This window comes from Coffea eugenioides, chromosome 2, assembly GCF_003713205.1.
Source record: "Coffea eugenioides isolate CCC68of chromosome 2, Ceug_1.0, whole genome shotgun sequence".
NCBI lineage: Eukaryota > Viridiplantae > Streptophyta > Magnoliopsida > Gentianales > Rubiaceae > Coffea > Coffea eugenioides.
The window spans coordinates 77,815,408-77,833,587 of NC_040036.1; the positions used below are offsets into that span (position 1 = coordinate 77,815,408).

The window sequence follows — 18,180 nt, forward strand, 5'->3', positions numbered from 1 at the left end:
CAATGAAGAGTCCATATTGATTTGTTTTATCGTACACCAAATTTGACCGTAATTGCAGACGGGTCCTCCCTCTACATTAACAGTATGGAGTGTAAAGTCAACTTGATGGAAAGGTTAGCTACCGCTTAGATCGCAAGTTTTTAGAGTTTTTATTAATTAATATATATGTGTCTATATATATATATAAAACGATGTGGTAAATGTGAAATAAAAATATGATTAAAAAATATGTATTCACAATTTAAAGAAAGTCTTAGATTTTTATTTGAAATTAGATGGACAAGATTGTTTGTAGACTACAATTTTGAATAAGTGTTAAAATTTATTGTACTTTTGCATATTATTGTCTTAACATTGATTTATTTTTTGTTTTAGTATTTATATTGTATGGTGCATCTGAGATGGGCAATCGTAGAATTCCAAAACCTTGCTGCCCCAACACGATAAAAAGTCATAGTAGAAGTACAAATGATTATCCATGCAATAACTTTTAAAGTCCAAAATGCTATTTCTGGAATTGTAGAATATTAATCACCAAGTTTTGTTTTTTTAAATAGACTTTTGTAGTCACGGGGACGGCGGATGCTCCCTTCCTCGTTCCTTCGACTAACTACGAATATGACCTGGTACTACTATAAATACAGGCCAATACTATGTGCGTCTATTAAAGGACTCCCAAGCTTGTTTTAGTCCTCCAAGCATACCAATTAAGATTTAGTGCATCTCTCCTTGGATCAAGGATGGCAGAAGCAATCACCAGCCATGCACAAAACAGGTTGTCGAATCGTTTTCGCTTGACTCTTTCACTTTTAATTGTCTGATCAAAACACTGCTGCACGGATTGTTTCTGAAACCTGCAACAGTTATATACAATATTGTTTCTCCTCGTATTTCTGGTACTCCTGTTAGACTGTTATAGTACTCTGTTGCAGGTGTGCCGTGGTTACAGGGGGAAACAAAGGAATAGGATTTGAAATATGCAAACAGTTGGCATCTCAAGGAATCCTAGTTGTGTTAACTGCCAGGGATGTAAAGAAAGGCAATGAAGCTTTTGAGAAGCTCAAGGATTCTGGCCTCTCTGAAAATGTTGTCTTCCATCAGCTTGATGTTGTGGAACCAGCTAGTATTGCTTCCCTTGTAGATTTCATCGAATCCCACTTTGGAAAACTAGATATCTTGGTAACATCTGCTGACCCGTTTCTGAATTTCTCTTCCCTTCTACGTGGTTTTCTAACTATCCTTTATGTCATCTTCATTTCGGTTTATTTGTTTGTTAGCGCGAAATAATATGAAGACAAGAAAAGGGCTTCTTGCACTCTTAGGAGTCCAGTACTAATCATAATCTGATCTCAAATTTGACCGCAGACAGATGTTATTCCTATCATTTACACTCCATGTATATTTAGCAGGAAAAGAAAATTCTTTTGTTTCTGTGGAAGTTGATGGAAATCCTGAATTCCTTTTCGAACGTCGTATTGCCCAACTATTGCCGAGACCATATAGTAAGGGATAATACAATCCTAGAATTGAAAACTTTTGGCAATGCATTCATGTTCCTTCTTGGTTTGGTATGTAGCTATTTCATTTATAAGCAAGATCTCAGATGCTTGTAATTCTTTGCATCCCAAGGAAGTTGTCCTTATTGGGATCATTATATATTTTTAATCGTCAAATGGTTCTTCTTAAACAAAGAAAGATCTACTCAAGGAGTCCTTAATCGAGTATTCTACATTTGAAGGGTTGAAATGAGTCGACCACACCAGAGTAGATATCCTATAATTTGAACCATCTGCCAAATGCATAATTGTTAGCAATCTTGTTAGGCGCAACTTGGATAAGTACCTCAGTTTTAAGTTTTTGCTAATGGGGTCTGTTCTGCATTACCTGTTTAGCACTGGCCAAGGGAAACTCCCGTGGTACTTCAACTTGCAGATAGTTGCACAGCATTCAAAATTGAAACTTCAACCTCATTTTAATAGCATTTTCGAGTTCATGTAGAAGTGAAACTAGAAATTTTGGAACTTCATGCAGGTTAACAATGCAGGAGCTGCAGGACTAATGGTTGAAGGAGATGTTTCCATTATTAAAGAGATAATTATGGCGGATGATCTAAAAGTTGCAGGTCAAGTAAGTCTTTTCTGTAACTAGCAATTTGTCTGCTTGCTGCAATCCTGATAGGATCGATTTTTAAATTGTATATATACTACACAGAATGATCTACTCGCTATCTTGTATTGGCTATCAATAGCAATGAGCTTTCCGTGGAGAGCAAGTTCATAAGCAAATATTAAGTGTCATCAAGGCATTTTGCTGATGTTATTTCAATAAATTTTCCCGTCTGAGTAATCTGCACCAGAGCTTGACATATGCATGGTTGCTTCATATGCTAAACCTGCTGGTCCAAAATCAAAATTGTATCTCCATTCTCTATAGTTTGTCTAACTTGCATGGGTTAGACATCAGTCAACCTTGTCTCTTGTCTTCTGCTATAACCAGTTTGGCCAAAAAAGTACATTAAGAGATAAGGCTTTGTTCCAGCCTTACTTGCATGGAAGATTAGTATAAAGGGTTGGGGAAAATATTGATTTGAAGTTGTTAATTTGGCCATGAAAACCACCTTATAACTGACTATATGTAAAGTTTTCTTCTGTTGATTAAAAACTTTTGAGGATATCCACATCCACTTGCTGACTAAATTTGTTTTTTGCTCCTAGAATGACTTGAAATACTATGTTGCTGCTGATGCATTGCATAAATTCTGCTTTTAGTCGCTGTCCAACATATAGTGTGCTTGGTCCTAAGATTTCAGTCTTACTGATGCAGGAAGTACCTGAGATAAAAGCAGATGCAAAACTCATTCAGACATATGATTTGGCTGAAGGGAGTCTGCAAACTAACTACTATGGTGTAAAACAGATGATTGAAGCATTCATTCCGCTCTTGCAGTTATCTTCTTCGCCTAGAATTGTAAATGTATCCTCTCTCATGGGAAGGCTGGAGGTAACTTTCCTAGGAAAAGCTTTTGCAACCCGAAATATCTCGTTTGTTTGGCTTTAATATCTACACTAAAAAGGTTAAAGAGAAGGACTTAATCAAAATTAAATCCTGATAAGGTCATATTTTGTTGAATTGTTATCCATTTCAAGGTACCAGTTCATTTTTTCTGCCCGTTTCGTCCATCTGAATTCAAGCTAGACAAGACCATGCAAGTGTTTAAGTCAGAAAGTATCCATATATACTGGCTTAAGTTAATTATTGGTGAAATTAATTAGTGATCAACCTAATTGTTGAATCTTGTACTCAAGCTAGCGTTTGGTGCGAATCAAGTACTTCTGTAGTTCAGCATATCCTTTTCTCTTCATGAACTCAACGCTTGAAACATACTTCCCATTTCAGAGCAAGAGTCATGACTTGATTGTTCTCCACATTGTTTTTAGTTATTATCCCACCAATGGGCTATAGAGGTGCTAAGCGACGGCGAAAGCCTGACAGAAGAGAGAGTGGATAAGGTGGTAACTGAATTTCTCAAGGACTTCAAGGATGGCACTGCAGAAGCTAAATGTTGGCCTGCAACTTTCACAGCATATAAAGTCTCCAAAGCAGCAATTAATGCGTACACAAGGATTCTGGCCAAGAAATACCCAACTATCTGCATCAATTGCGTTTGTCCAGGCTACTGCAAAACAGATATAACCTGCAATACAGGATTTTCTACTGCTGCAGAAGGTGCTGAAGGTTCTGTAAAGCTTGCATTATTGCCTGACGGTGGCCCTTCTGGCTTGTTCTTCTCAAGAAAGGAGGTGACAACTTATTGATGAAAATAATCAAATGCAAGCTCATGCATCTAATAGGAATACCATTTTTTGGATGTATGTTGTGTTAGGACCGGGCCAGGAAATAGACAAACTCAAGTTAGCACAAAGTAGGCGGTATAACCGACCATATAATAGATAGGCGGTAGATACCGGCCATATAATAATTAGGCGGTAAAACCGACCATATAAAGACGGATAACAAAGCAAATAAAAGACACAGAAGATTTACGTGGTTCGGTCAAATTGACCTACGTCCACGGGCGAGGGAGGAGCAATATTTCTACTATGAAGAAGAAATACAAAAGACCGTAGGAAAGTGGTTCCTAGGCCAATAGGCACTTACAAAAGAGTTTAGAAAATATTCCTAAACTCAAAATAAGAGAGCCTAAAATATTTGACTGAATGGGCTAAATGACTTAAGAAGCTAATAGCCCATATAACTCTCTTAAGTGGTGCGAGTTAAACTTCTCAAAGGCCTTCTCTATTTATAGGAAACAATGGAGGCTATTCCCTCAGCTTCTGGCGATGTGGGATTACAAAATTCTGCCACAGTCAAGAATCAAGAATTGCGGCTGCAGCAAGAAGTCAAGAATTGCTGCTGTGGCTGGACTTTAATAAATCTCCACCTTGGCATAATTTTGAGTACCACTATCGACAATAGTAAAATTTCTCCACCTTCTCCACATAAGCCCCAATGGGCGTAAATCACCAACAATGAACACCAATCAAATCCAAGCACTGCTTGAATTTGTAAACTGGAAGAGGTTTCGTAAACATATCGGCTGGATTGTCCTTAGTATTGATTTTCTGAATAAGGACTTTTCCCTCAGCAATGATATCCCGAATGAAATGATACTTCACATCAATATGCTTCGTCCTCTCATGATACATCTGATCTTTAGTCAAGTGTATGGCACTTTGACTATCACAGTGAATATCAATAACACCTTGATATAGACTTAGCTCGCTAAATAAACTCTTCAACCACAAGGCTTCTTTGATTGCCTCGGTCACAGCCATATATTCTGCTTCAGTAGTAGACAAAGCTACGACAGGTTGTAGAGTAGCTTTCCAACTAACAGCACAACCGCCAATGCAAAATACATAGCCTGAAAGTGATCTTCTCCTGTCAAGATCTCCAGCGTAGTCTGAGTCTACAAAACCAACCAAAGTGTCATTAGTTCTTCCAAACTCCAAACATGCATTTGAAGTACCTCGCAAGTATCTGAGAATCCACTTCACAGCCTGCCAATGTGCTTTACCAGGGCAAGACATATATCTGCTAACAACACTGACTGCATGTGAGATATCTGGACGAGTACAAACCATTGCATACATAACACTGCCGACTGCACTGGAATAAGGAACCCGTGCCATATAATCTTCCTCTTCAACTGATTTTGGTGATTGAGCAGCAGATAGCCGAAAATGGCTAGCAAGAGGAGTAGATACTGGTTTAGCATCTTTCATGCCAAAACGCTCCAAAACTTTCTCAAGGTAATTTTTCTGGGTCAAGAACAACTTCCCTACTCCTCGATCTCGTTTGATATCCATGCCAAGAATTTTCTTAGCTGCTCCCAAATCTTTCATTTCAAATTCACTATTTAACTGCAGTTTCAAAGTGTGAATTTCTGACAAGTTCTTGGCAGCAATGAGCATGTCATCAACATAAAGCAGCAAATAAATGAAAGAACCATCATTTAACTTCCGGAAGTAAACACAACTATCATACATGCTCCTCAAATAACCATGACCCAACATAAAGGAATCAAACCTTTTATACCATTGTCTTGGAGACTGCTTCAATCCATATAAGGATTTCTTCAATAAGCAAACATGGTCTTCCTTACCTTCAATCTCAAAACCCTGGGGTTGTTTCATATAAATTTGTTCTTCAAGTTCGCCATGTAAGAAAGCTGTCTTAACATCAAGCTGCTCTAACTCCAAATTATACATGGCTACTAAAGCAAGCAAAACACGAATAGAGCTATGTTTAACAACAGGTGAGAATATATCATTAAAATCAACACCTTGTACCTGACTATAGCCCTTTGCAACCAATCGTGCTTTATATCTTGCATCTTCAACCCCTGGAATACCTTCCTTTTTCTTGAAGACCCACTTGCAACCAACAATTTTCTTAGCTGACGGCGGCTTTACAAGAACCCAAGTTTCATTACGATGAAGAGATTCAATTTCTTCATTCATCGCAATCAACCACTTTGCAGAATCATCACAAGAAACTGCTTCTGAATAGGTGGAAGGCTCACCAACTGCATCAGTTTCTTCTGCAATAGACAAAGCATATGCAACTAAATTTGCATATCTTTGTGGTGGTCGAATGTCTCTCCTTTGTCTATCTCTGGCTATGGAATATTCCTCTTCTTCTGAACTATCTTCCACAGTAGACTCAGGTGCATCTACTGGCATTTGTTGAATAGAAGATTTGGTCTGAGAAGGACCAGAACTGCCAATATCAAGCTCCACCTGCTTCTGTGTGCTATCAGTAGTACAAGGACTAGAAGACTCCTTCTTGGAAGATAACATAGACAATTCATCAAAAGTAACATCTCTACTGATTACAAATTTTGGGGATTTGGGATCAGGACACCATAATCTGTATCCTTTCACCCCAGAAGCATACCCAAGAAAAATGCACTTTTTAGCCCTAGGCTCCAATTTTCCATCATTCACGTGCATGTATGCTGGACACCCAAAAACTTTTAAATTGGAGTAATCAGCAGGAGTACCTGACCAAACTTCCTCAGGAGTTTTGAAATCAAGAGATGCAGAAGGAGAACGGTTGACAATATAAGAGGCCATATTGATCGCCTCTGCCCAAAAGTCGTTTGTCAACCCTGCATTGGAGATCATACATCTTGCTCTCTCCAAAAGAGTTCTGTTCATACGTTCGGCCACACCATTTTGTTGAGGCGTCATCCTGACGGTGTGATGCCGAACAATTCCTTCATTCTTGCAGAATTCATTAAATTCACCTCCACAAAATTCCATGCCATTATCTGTTCTCAACCGCTTAATGTGTTTTCCTGTTTGCTTCTCAATCAAAACTTTCCATTGCTTGAAAGTTAGGAAAACATCATTTTTATGCTTAAGAAAATAGACCCAAACTTTCCTTGAATAATCATCAATGAAAGTCAACATGTACCTGGCACCACTTTTAGAAGGAGCACGAGAAGGACCCCATAGATCTGAATGAATGTAATCGAGAGTACCTTTTGTCTTGTGAATTGCTGGTGAACTGAAGCTGACTCTTTTCTGCTTCCCAAAAATACAATGTTCACAGAATTCCAATGGCCCGGTACTTTGACCACAAAGAAGTCCCCTTTTGCTTAGTATGCCTAAGCCTTTTTCGCTCATGTGCCCCAAACGCATATGCCATAATTTGGTGATGTCTATATCTGACAAAGATGATGTTGAAACAGCAGCAGCACCTGTAACAGTAGATCCCTGCAAAATATATAAAGTACCAGATCTGTGTGCCTTCATAACAACAAGAGCTCCTCGAGTAATTTTGAGAACTCCGTCTCCACCTGAATACCTGCACCCGATAGACTCAAGAGTGCCCAAAGAGATGAGATTTTTCTTCAAATCTGGAACATGTCTAACATCTGTGAGCGTCCTCACAATACCATCGTACATTTTAATCCGAATTGTGCCTTTGCCAACAACTTTACAAACAGCGTTGTTGCCCATTAAGACAACTCCACCTTCAGCTGATTCATATGTTGAAAACCAGTCCCTGTTGGGACACATATGATACGAACAACCCGAATCTAAAATCCACTCATTGTTAGACCTAAAATTATTTTCCGTTGCACAGAAAATGGTTCCATCATTCTCATCAGCTGCTATACTAGCTTCAGCGGATTCAGTATTTTTCTCAACAAATTTTCCCTTTTGCTTTTCTTTATTTTTCAATTTAAAGCAATCAGAGATAACATGGCCCTTCTTTTTACAATAATTGCACACCACATTTTTATGTCTGGATTTGGATCTACTTCTATTTTCTGTGTTTCTCTTTTCAGATCTACCCCGAACAAACAAGCCATCGGCTTGACTCCCACTAGTTTCCCCAGTAATATCCCTATCTATCTGCTCTTTAGATTTTAATGCAGATTTAATTTCCCGATACGAAATTGTTTCCTTTCCATAAATCATAGTATCGCGGAAATGCTTAAAAGACTGGGGAAGGGAACACAAAAGTAATAGGGCTTGATCTTCATCATCAATTTTCGAATCTATATTCCCCAAATCCATAATAATGGAATCAAATTTATCAAGATGGGAGAGTATAGATGTACCTTCAGACATCCGAAGCATGTACAAACTCTGCTTCAAATATAGCCGATTTTCGACTGTCTTCTTCATATACAAGGCTTTCAATTTATCCCACATAGCCTTGGCCGAAGTCTCCGTTGCTACCTCACGCAATACCTCATCGGAGAGGTTTAAGATTATGCTGGATCTGGCCTTCTTATCCATATCGGCGAAATTTGCATCTGTCACATCTTCTGGCTTTTTCTCAATTCCTTGAATTGCCAAGTCAACTCCGTCTTGAACAAGAATGGCCTCCATCTTGAGCTGCCACATTCCGAAGTTGACATTCCTGTCGAATTTCTCGACAACCGTCTTTGTTATCGTCATTGTTGCCACAAAATCTGTAACGTGAAGTTTGTCTCAAAAAACTGGCCAAACAAATATGCAAGTCTCGTGAGCGGGCCCCACAGGGTGAGCGGACCCCACGAGATAAGCGGGCCCCACGGGGGATGAAAGGACCCCACAAGATGAGCGGGCCCCACAGATAAACGGACCCCACAGGATGAGTGGGCCCCACAGGATGGACGGACCCCACCAGATGAACCTGTCTTGCAAAATATAATAACCAGCTCTGATACCAGTTTGTTAGGACCGGGCCAGGAAATAGACAAACTCAAGTTAGCACAAAGTAGGCGGTATAACCGACCATATAATAGATAGGCGGTAGATACCGGCCATATAATAATTAGGCGGTAAAACCGACCATATAAAGACGGATAACAAAGCAAATAAAAGACACAGAAGATTTACGTGGTTCGGTCAAATTGACCTACGTCCACGGGCGAGGGAGGAGCAATATTTCTACTATGAAGAAGAAATACAAAAGACCGTAGGAAAGTGGTTCCTAGGCCAATAGGCACTTACAAAAGAGTTTAGAAAATATTCCTAAACTCAAAATAAGAGAGCCTAAAATATTTGACTGAATGGGCTAAATGACTTAAGAAGCTAATAGCCCATATAACTCTCTTAAGTGGTGCGAGTTAAACTTCTCAAAGGCCTTCTCTATTTATAGGAAACAATGGAGGCTATTCCCTCAGCTTCTGGCGATGTGGGATTACAAAATTCTGCCACAGTCAAGAATCAAGAATTGCGGCTGCAGCAAGAAGTCAAGAATTGCTGCTGTGGCTGGACTTTAACATGTTGTACGAAGCTGGTGAAATCTTGTCAAGGTATTTCAATATGGGGGTCTCGGGGAATCGCCCACAATGGTTTTTGGGAAGTTTATTCCTGTATTGTTGCGTTGGTGGTACTAAATTTTGGTGGTGTTTCTTGGATTTTTTGGGCCTGGCCCTTCATATTTTGGCTTTCTTCATTTTGTTTTCCTATAATTCTTTTTCTTTCATTTATTGTTTTTGTTTGACCTACAACTTTTAATTACAAAACAGTTAGTTCCAAAAACAAAACGAATGGTTTTCCAAAAAAATGGCAAAAATTCCCTGCTAGTTAATTGCTTACAAGCGTGGAAAGTGTGTTTGATTCTTACCTATACCCATCCAATGCGAGAGTCTAAAATTATCAATTAGCCTTCATATTCTTAAAAGGGTTTGTCTATTGAATATCCATGGAACATTTGTTAACACACCAAAATTTCGTCTAATCTACCATACATATACATACATACATATATATATATATAAACATACATACATTAACAATTATTACCCTTCATTATATTTATACACTTTCTCTAATTAAGGGGCCAGTGTTGGATGATGCGTTTTTTGGATGTTTATATAAAATTTACTATAACTTACTAGAAAAATTATAGAAAAACTTTTGTCAATTAGAAGTTCGGAGAAAATTTTTCTTTTTCTTTTTTCTCTTTTTCTTTCCCTTTCTTCTTCTTCCTCCCTCGCTACAGCCCGTCGCCGGCCACACCACCACAGACAGCCGCCACCATCTCACCCTTTTTTTTCCCTCTCACCTTCCCTCTCCCTTCTCTTTCTCCTCCCTCCCTCCCTTCTCCTCCTACCTCTCTTTTCTCCTATTCCTCCCTCTTTCCTTCTCCCGACCCCTCTCTCCCTCCCCCTACCTCCCTCTAGTAGCGAGATTAGCCACGCGACCAAATTGAAGTAGGAGAAGAGGAAGGAGGAGGAGGAGAGGGGAAAAAAAGGAGGTGCCAGCGCCAGTAACGAAGGTAGAGATGAGTTCTATTGGGGGGAAGGAAGATGAAGATCGAAAGCAAGTAGGGAAAAAAATTTTGTTTGTTTTTTGGATATTTTGAGATATATTTTAAAAATTTTGAAGAGTTTTTTAAGACTGTTACAGCTAAAGTTGTTAAAAACCTAATAAAAAAAAATTAGGCAAAAAGCTTGCCTTCCAAACAAACCCTTATCTTTGAAAAAAAATCTAAGGGGGCGCTTGGTTCGTGAACCGGAATTGTAATTGGAATTGGTATCATATATAAATAATTAGTATGGGTATGGCCCTATGCCATCATTCCAATGTATATTGCTTGGTAAAAACTTTTTAGGTTTAGGTATCAGGATAAAATATTTTCTTTCTATTTCTTCATCGCTACACATACCACCAACTTTGGCAGTCAATTGACAGTAGCTCTTCCTTGAACCACCATTGCTGGCGAACGCAAGATAAAATCACAATTAATTGCTACCTTGGAGCTCTTACAATTATTGTATTTAGCCTCAAGATTTCCAAACCTTTCCAATCTAAGATAGATCTAAATTTAAACTACAAACTTCATCATCTTCTTTGGTTCCGGGTATCTTTTGCTGCCAAAACCACCCATAAATCTCATCATCACTAGCTGCTGTTTCTAAATGGAAATTTTGCTAATACTTGGGTTTTTAAAGAACTTCCTTGTACGTTTATTAAACCATAAAAATTAGCAAAATTTGCTTTTGGGAGGAGAAGATAAGTGAAACTTCATTGTACGTTTATTAAACCATAAAAATTAGCAAAATTTGGTTTTGGGAGGAGAAGATAAGTGAGGAGTAAGAAGGTGTGTTTTTACACAGGAATGGTGAGGGAGAGAGAGAGGAGAATGTCCAGTAAAGATGCAAAGTGGTGGAGGTAGAAGTACGAGAAGAGACGAGATTTGAAGGAAAGAAGATTCCTATCTATTTTTGGACTTTTATATTTCATTTAGGAGTCAAATTTGGTAATTAACCAAAACCTCCCAATATAGTCAGGAATTGAGGTGGCCTTTGGTTCTCATGTTGAAATCAGATTCGGATTTGGAATCATTGACACCATTCCAATACATTTGTTTGGTTCAGTACCAGGAATTGTAATTGGAATTGGTATCATATATAAATAATTAGTATGGGTATGGCCATATGCCATCATTCCAATGTATATTGCTTGGTAAAAACTTTTTAGGTTTAGGTATCAGGATAAAATATTTTCTTTCTATTTCCTTGAACCACCACTGCTGGCGAACACAAGATAAAATCAGAATTAATTGCTACCTTGGAGCTCTTACAATTATTGTATTTAGCCTCAAGATTTCAATTTAAACTACAAACTTCATCATCTTCTTTGGTTCTAGGTATCTTTTGCTACCAAAACCACCCATAAATCTCATCATCACTAACTGCTGTTTCTAAATGGAAATTTTGCTAATACTTAGGTTTTTAAAGAACTTCCTTGTACGTTTATTAAACCATAAAAATTAGCAAAATTTGGTTTTGGGAGGAGAAAAAAAGTGAGGAGTAAGAAAGTGTGTTTTTACACAGGAATGGTGAGAAAGAGAGAGGAGAATGTCCAGTAAAGATGCAAAGTGGAAGAGGAGACGAGATTTGAAGGAAAGAAGATTCCTATCTATTTTTGGACTTTTATATTTCATTTAGGAGTCAAATTTGGTAATTAACCAAAACCTCCCAATATAGTCGGGAATTGAGGTGGCCTTTGGTTCACATGTTGAACTCGGATTCGGATTTGGAATCATTTATCTTGGATTTGGAATGGTGTCAATCATTCCAATACATTTGTTTGGTTCAGTACCAAGAATGTATATCATTATTATAGTTGATGTTTGATTCGTTGGCTCTTTGTAAATGATATATAAGAAATTTTCACTAATTAAATATATTAGTATAAATGTATTAGTAAATTTAGTATAACTAATTAATAATTTCTATTAACAAATATGTATAATTATTAATATAATTAATAATATCAATTATATTACATAGATTAATATATACATTGTATAATACATATAACTAACAATAACATTATTATAAGTTTGTAACTAATTAATTTAAATATTATATATATAATTAAATACAATTATACAAATTTTGTAATATAATTATATAATATATAAATATTAATTATACTAATATTTTATATAATTAAAATGTATATTATATATTAAATATAATAATTATTATTTATTATTACATTTATAATAATAAATATAATTATAGTGGTACAATTTATTAATATTATATACACATATATGTTATAATTATATGCACATATAATATACATTTATAAATATACATATATAATATAAATATATTATTATATAATATTAATATATTTATATAAATATAATTATAAACAATGTTGAGGTACAACCCAACCCAACGGGTGCTTGACTCTTCTTAAAAAAAAAGTGCAATCTAAACATTTTGGGAATCATTTGAGTATGAATTAAAGATAAGAAGAATATTCTTTCCTTAAATATCAACAAAGACAGCCCTCTCCTCAAATTCAATAGGCCAACTTCTGCAACTTCTACGAAAACCCCCATGCCAAACCTTCTGCCACTTGTTCAATTCCATTAGGCATGCAACCAATCCATTGATTCAACAAATTGAGCAATCAAACTATACAAGACCACGTCGGAGGTGGGGGTCCCAAAGATTACCATTCATATTGAATTAAAAACTTCAAAAATGCCTTGAAAGACTACAATTGCACTTAATGATGAACATACATTTCCAACTATCATGTTTTTACCATCCTTTTCACATACCTATAAAACCGTAGGTCCATAAAAGGAGAACTTTCCGAAGTTTTGCTTAATAATCGAAGTTATGAAGCAGCAGCGTATGGAATGGAAACTTAAGTCTGGGAAGGAGGAAGTTTTAAAGGTAATCAAGACCTGGTTATGTACCACATCTCTCGTGATATTTAGCTGCTCCAGAAGTCCAACAACGGTCAAAGTTCAACATAGGGTTCAGGGTGAACCATGAACAACCGTAGTTGGTGGTTGGTAAACCGTATTTAGAAGGTAATAAGAAGATATAAAATCTATGATTCTCTGAAAGATTCAACCAAGCTAAAGTAACACTCATATAATACCAACCAATTAAATAAAAAAAAATTGCTCACAGAGGCTTCCAAAAGTTGTACGCATTGAGAAGTAAATCTGTCAAGGATTTCTAAATAAATCTGTCAAGGATCATCTCTAGCCATTGTTTCAAAATCATACCATAACCAGAAGATAAACAAGGTTTTGAGAAGTAAATCTGTCAAGGATTTCTAAATAAAATAGAACTTAATTTGTCAAGGATCACCTCTAGGCCATTGTTTCATAATCACACCATAACCAGAAAATAAACAATGTTTTGAAGATGGACAGTGTTATCTCTTGGTAGTTGGTAAACCGCATTTAGAAGGTAACTAGGAGGTGAACACCGCGCAATGTGCAGTGTGAGTTTTATGCTTGCCCAGAAAATGCCCAGACATCTTAGTTGAGATAGTATGCTTCGATCCGGAGGTACCAAATGAAATCCATTGAAATATATATTTACACAGATATGAGTTCGCAAGAAAGCCAGACAGAGGAGAAGAAAAGAAAGAGAAAACACCGAAAGCAAACAAAACCTGCAAGACAAAGATGAAGCAAGAAGGCAGAGAAGAAAGCAGATCAGAAAATCCTAGGAAAGGAGGAAAAATGGAACAATACCTCCGAGGCTGTGTAAACCGCCAATTTGTCTCGGAATTCAACCTGCATTGGAAGAGACAACCATGATAAACCAGCTAATCATCATTCTGGGGAGCGTTCTCCTCGTAGGTTCAAAACAATGCAGCTGTAAGAGCTGAGAAAGGAAAGGAATTCAAGGCTCTCTGATCGACCCAATGACCCGAACCATTCCAACGGAGCATCTGGAGAGAACAAATTTATCCACAATACATGTGCGAGGCACGTGACAACGACGAAAGTTTTGACTGAATTCCTTTGGCGCATTGTATGTTATATTGATTAAGCCAAAAAATATACTAACAAATAAAAAACAGGCAAGTTGGAGAATTAGTGAGCCAAAACTCATTTGGGAAAATGGTCCAGAGTACATATTATTATTTGCGAAAAAGATCCCGAGCATGTAGTACATAGTCATTATTGTATAATAGAAACCAAGGCCCAAATGATTTGTGCATAAACAAAGGGAGATTTAATTGTCCACTTGATGGAAAGGTTAGCTCCCGTTAGACTGCAAGTTTTTAGAGTTTTCATTATATATATGTGTGTGGGTGTGGGTGTGGGTGTGTGTGTGTGGGTGTGGGTGTGTGTGTGTGTGTGTACACGCAGCAATTACCTCAGGGGAAGAAGGCTGCTTCAAAACAAGGTAGATAGCTTTGATTGGAAGAAGGAATTCCTTAGGTATCACTACAACAGCCTGAAATTGTCAAAAAACCACAAATATACAAAGTCAAATGACACAGAACCTGTTGGTTTTCAAACAGTTATGCACAGTGATCAGCGTGGAGACATAAAGAACAACTTTCAAACACTTTAAACTGTCACATCCCTTGGATAGCTCTCCTTCACATATTGTTTAAATGCTGATAGTTGTACCCCCAACGCTATCATTCTATAGAAACAACATATAAATAGAGTTAACTGATCTCAAATCTTTGAATAACAAATTGTCATCTATGAGAAAACCATAAAAAATGATTACATACCAAACATTGCAAATCTTGAAATTCCACAGCTGCCTAAAAAGACAACCTCCAAGTAATAAAGATGGAGAATTAGAACCTCTTCCAAACAATGCCCACTACACAGATGAGTTCTTCAACCTAAGCTCCTAACATGAAGAGGAGGACATATAACCATTCAGAAGCCACGCTAACCATCATGATGCATATGACAAAAGAAGCTCTCCAGAATGTAAATGCACAGGTAACAACAGGACGAAAACAATCGAATTCACACACTCTATTTGAACAAGACCTGATGACGCCAGTTACCTCCTCAGAGCAAACAGAACTAAAGAGTTTGGGATGAAGGGGAACTCTTGGAACGAGACCAATAATCAGTACAACTTTAAACAGAGTATTATCAGAACACAAGAAAGAAATACACGGGAAAAAAGGGTTTCTTTAAAAAAAAAAAAGAGAGAGAGATAGAAAAGCCTTTAGATGCATTAGAAGATGCACGTCTCAATTCCAAGCTCATAGCACAAAGAGGACGCAGAGACATTTACAGGTGCAAACCCACTAAGTTGGCTCAAGCACAAAGGAAGAGATAATGTGAACTCCCTTCATTAACAATGCAAAAAGCCTTTGATCTTGGGCAGGAGACGTAAAGTTGTCACCAAATTTCCGAATCATCTAGACCAACATTCCAGCAACCACAGTCATGTTAAGGAAGTTAAATAGTTCCTGTGAAACACACGAGTTGTTCAATCCTACAATACTAACGAGGTAGACACAGAGCAAATCAATCATCATATCCAGAAGGTTTGAACCAGTCCTCAGGAAAAACAATTTAAAAAAATAATAAAAAGTAGGGAAAGAGCAAACTTGTATGAAATCTCATGAACCAATCAGGGTAACGACAATGACCAAAACTCCAAAGCTCCCCTACAATCAAAGGCAACATGCAGAGCCAGTTAATAATGACTCCCTACAAGGCGGCAAATTTTTCAAGCAAAAATTAGAACAACGTGGAGAGTATGAGAGAGAAAAAAAAAACTCCCAATTCTAGAGCACATCCATCAAAGAAACATCTCTCCTTGGGAGGCCAGAATTCCGCCATTCTAAAAACAAGGCCAATCTCTAAGCAACAACAACAATACAGTAATATGATGCCAAAATTGCCCGATAAACTGGAATACCAAACAAAGTCATGTATGTTAGATAACATCTATGGTTTTTCAATCATTATCATCCAAACAAAAAAAAAAAAAGAACACCCAATCATTCTTCAGGAAAACAGCACAAAACCAGAAGAAGAGAAAGAAAAACTCCCCCAAAATTTTGTAACGAAACCAAAAGCTGTATTGAGGTGTTGGAAACCAGTAACTAAACCAAAGGCTGTCGATGCACAGAATTCTGGCTAAGAGTGTTACAGAATAAGCAGATCAACCAGCAGACCAATAGTGCTACCTTAGCACAAACACCCTTTATGAATCTTTATGAATCTTTCACTCATTATTTGAACAAATTTGAAAGCTTTATGAATCTTTTCTATTTTCTTGAACAAATTTGACACAGTCACTTTCTGCTATATGTATTTTCCTTTCTGTGACATTTGTCCAGATGTCCCCGGAGACAAAGCAGCTAGCACTCACTCTACCTATGCATATGGAAAAACCAGATGCATATGTATTGAAAACTGTAGCGCTCAAATAGCATCTGAATGACCATAGAAATGAATTTAGCATTGCCGCATGAAACTCTCAAAAACCTTTACTAACCGTGAAGTGAACAAGGGGATGCAAACATAAAGAGCTACATGGTATAGAACAGGTTCAGACATCTGAAGATAAAGTTCACGAAAATATTAAGCAACATATAGCCCATATAGCTTCCAGAAAAGGAAGGAAAAATTAAATGAAATGGCCTTTGAATCAGTGTCTCCAAATAGTGAGCAAGCAGAAAATTTGAAAGTGGAAAAAGAGAACAGTAAAAATAACCTCAGTAAGAGGAAACCTTCACTTCTTCAACTTTAAAAGCTCTTTTAAATATGCATATTCAGCCAAACAAGCAGGAGAAGAACCACAAACGTGTGCAAAGCAACATGACATGATAGACCACCAACAGAAGTGTAGATTATCAAATACTAACACAACAACCTCTTAGAAGTTCCACAATTATAATAGATGACCACCATTTTCTTATAGCTGAACCCACAATTCTGAAGATATGTGGTGCAAAGAAAGAGAAACAGGGCATTAGACGGACCTCAATAGTACTGCTCGCAAGATTTGCAAAAAGCCAAAACAAGTTCCCATACCTGCAAACCCAAGGGAAACCCCCTCCAGAAGACCATTTGAAAATTTTGAAAACTACTATGAAAGTTGCAGAACAAGAATTGTAACAAGTGCTTGAAAGAGTAGAATTGACAGTTCATCAATCAACCTGGCAATCTACAGGGTCCAACAGATTCAGAAGCATATGTTATGAACATTAAGACTGCGTATATCAAAGGTGTTGGCAAAGCAAGTAGTGTCCAGTCAGTGTATTCTCTGCAGCAACAAAAACAGGACCTGCTGCTATAAATACACCATAGAAACTAAAATAGCTAGTCCTCGACCAATGAATTCCAATTCATAGACCAGGAAACAAACAATTAGTAATTGCATCAGAACAAACAATTATTTCATAACCACACCACATAACCAGGAATGAACATTATTCATGAAACTATCCGACCAGTACCAGCTTCAAAAGCAGATAAAACAGCCAGAGATTTTACCATGAGGCCAATCTTGAACCTGAGCTCCTAGAATACAAACAAGACACAGATGCTACCACAGCCCAAAAATGGTCAATTGTCAAGCACTAATAAGCAATTAGTTTAGGCAGAATAGAATTCCTTTCAAACCAATGTGGATAGCCTTTAATCTGAAGGAGACCGAGGATGTCACTACAACAGCTCAAACCAATTGAAACTCCTACAACAAATATGAAAATGCGATACAGATAGCCCAAGACAAAGTAATACACGTACTCCTTTCAATCACTTTATAACTGCACACTGACTTGCTTCAATGCCTAAAATGATGATGACTGGAGCCTCTCAAAATTTAACCAGAAACTATCCATTATTGTTCAGAGAAACCTAGCAAGAAAAGTATGGAAAGCAAAAAAACTCCGG

The 18,180-nt window shown here is 37.3% G+C and overlaps 1 protein-coding gene and 1 long non-coding RNA gene across 2 annotated transcripts; one reads left to right on the forward strand and one right to left on the reverse strand.

The window, feature by feature from the left end:
* The first annotated feature begins 690 nt into the window (after positions 1 to 690).
* Positions 691 to 3,867, forward strand: LOC113760842 ((+)-neomenthol dehydrogenase-like). Its single transcript, XM_027303577.1, has 5 exons — positions 691 to 775; positions 933 to 1,179; positions 2,032 to 2,127; positions 2,824 to 3,000; positions 3,438 to 3,867. Exons 1-5 carry the CDS (start codon positions 741 to 743, stop codon positions 3,813 to 3,815), a joined length of 933 nt encoding a protein of 310 aa, XP_027159378.1. The 5' UTR covers positions 691 to 740; the 3' UTR covers positions 3,816 to 3,867.
* A 9,596-nt stretch (positions 3,868 to 13,463) lies between these two features.
* LOC113760848 lies at positions 13,464 to 17,645 on the reverse strand. Its single transcript, XR_003467104.1, has 3 exons — positions 17,442 to 17,645; positions 14,669 to 17,316; positions 13,464 to 14,237 (listed from the first exon to the last, which is right to left on the reverse strand). It is a non-coding gene; the product is annotated as an uncharacterized LOC113760848 (long non-coding RNA).
* Between the last annotated feature and the right edge of the window lie 535 nt (positions 17,646 to 18,180).

Bases quoted from the DNA above. Each gene is read 5' to 3' on its own strand.
- LOC113760842 (XM_027303577.1), top strand. From the start codon at position 741: ATGGCAGAAGCAATCACCAGCCATGCACAAAACAG. The intron at 776-932 runs GTTGTCGAATCG...ACTCTGTTGCAG, and splicing joins ACCAGCCATGCACAAAACAG to GTGTGCCGTGGTTACAGGGG. The intron at 1,180-2,031 runs GTAACATCTGCT...AACTTCATGCAG, and splicing joins TTGGAAAACTAGATATCTTG to GTTAACAATGCAGGAGCTGC.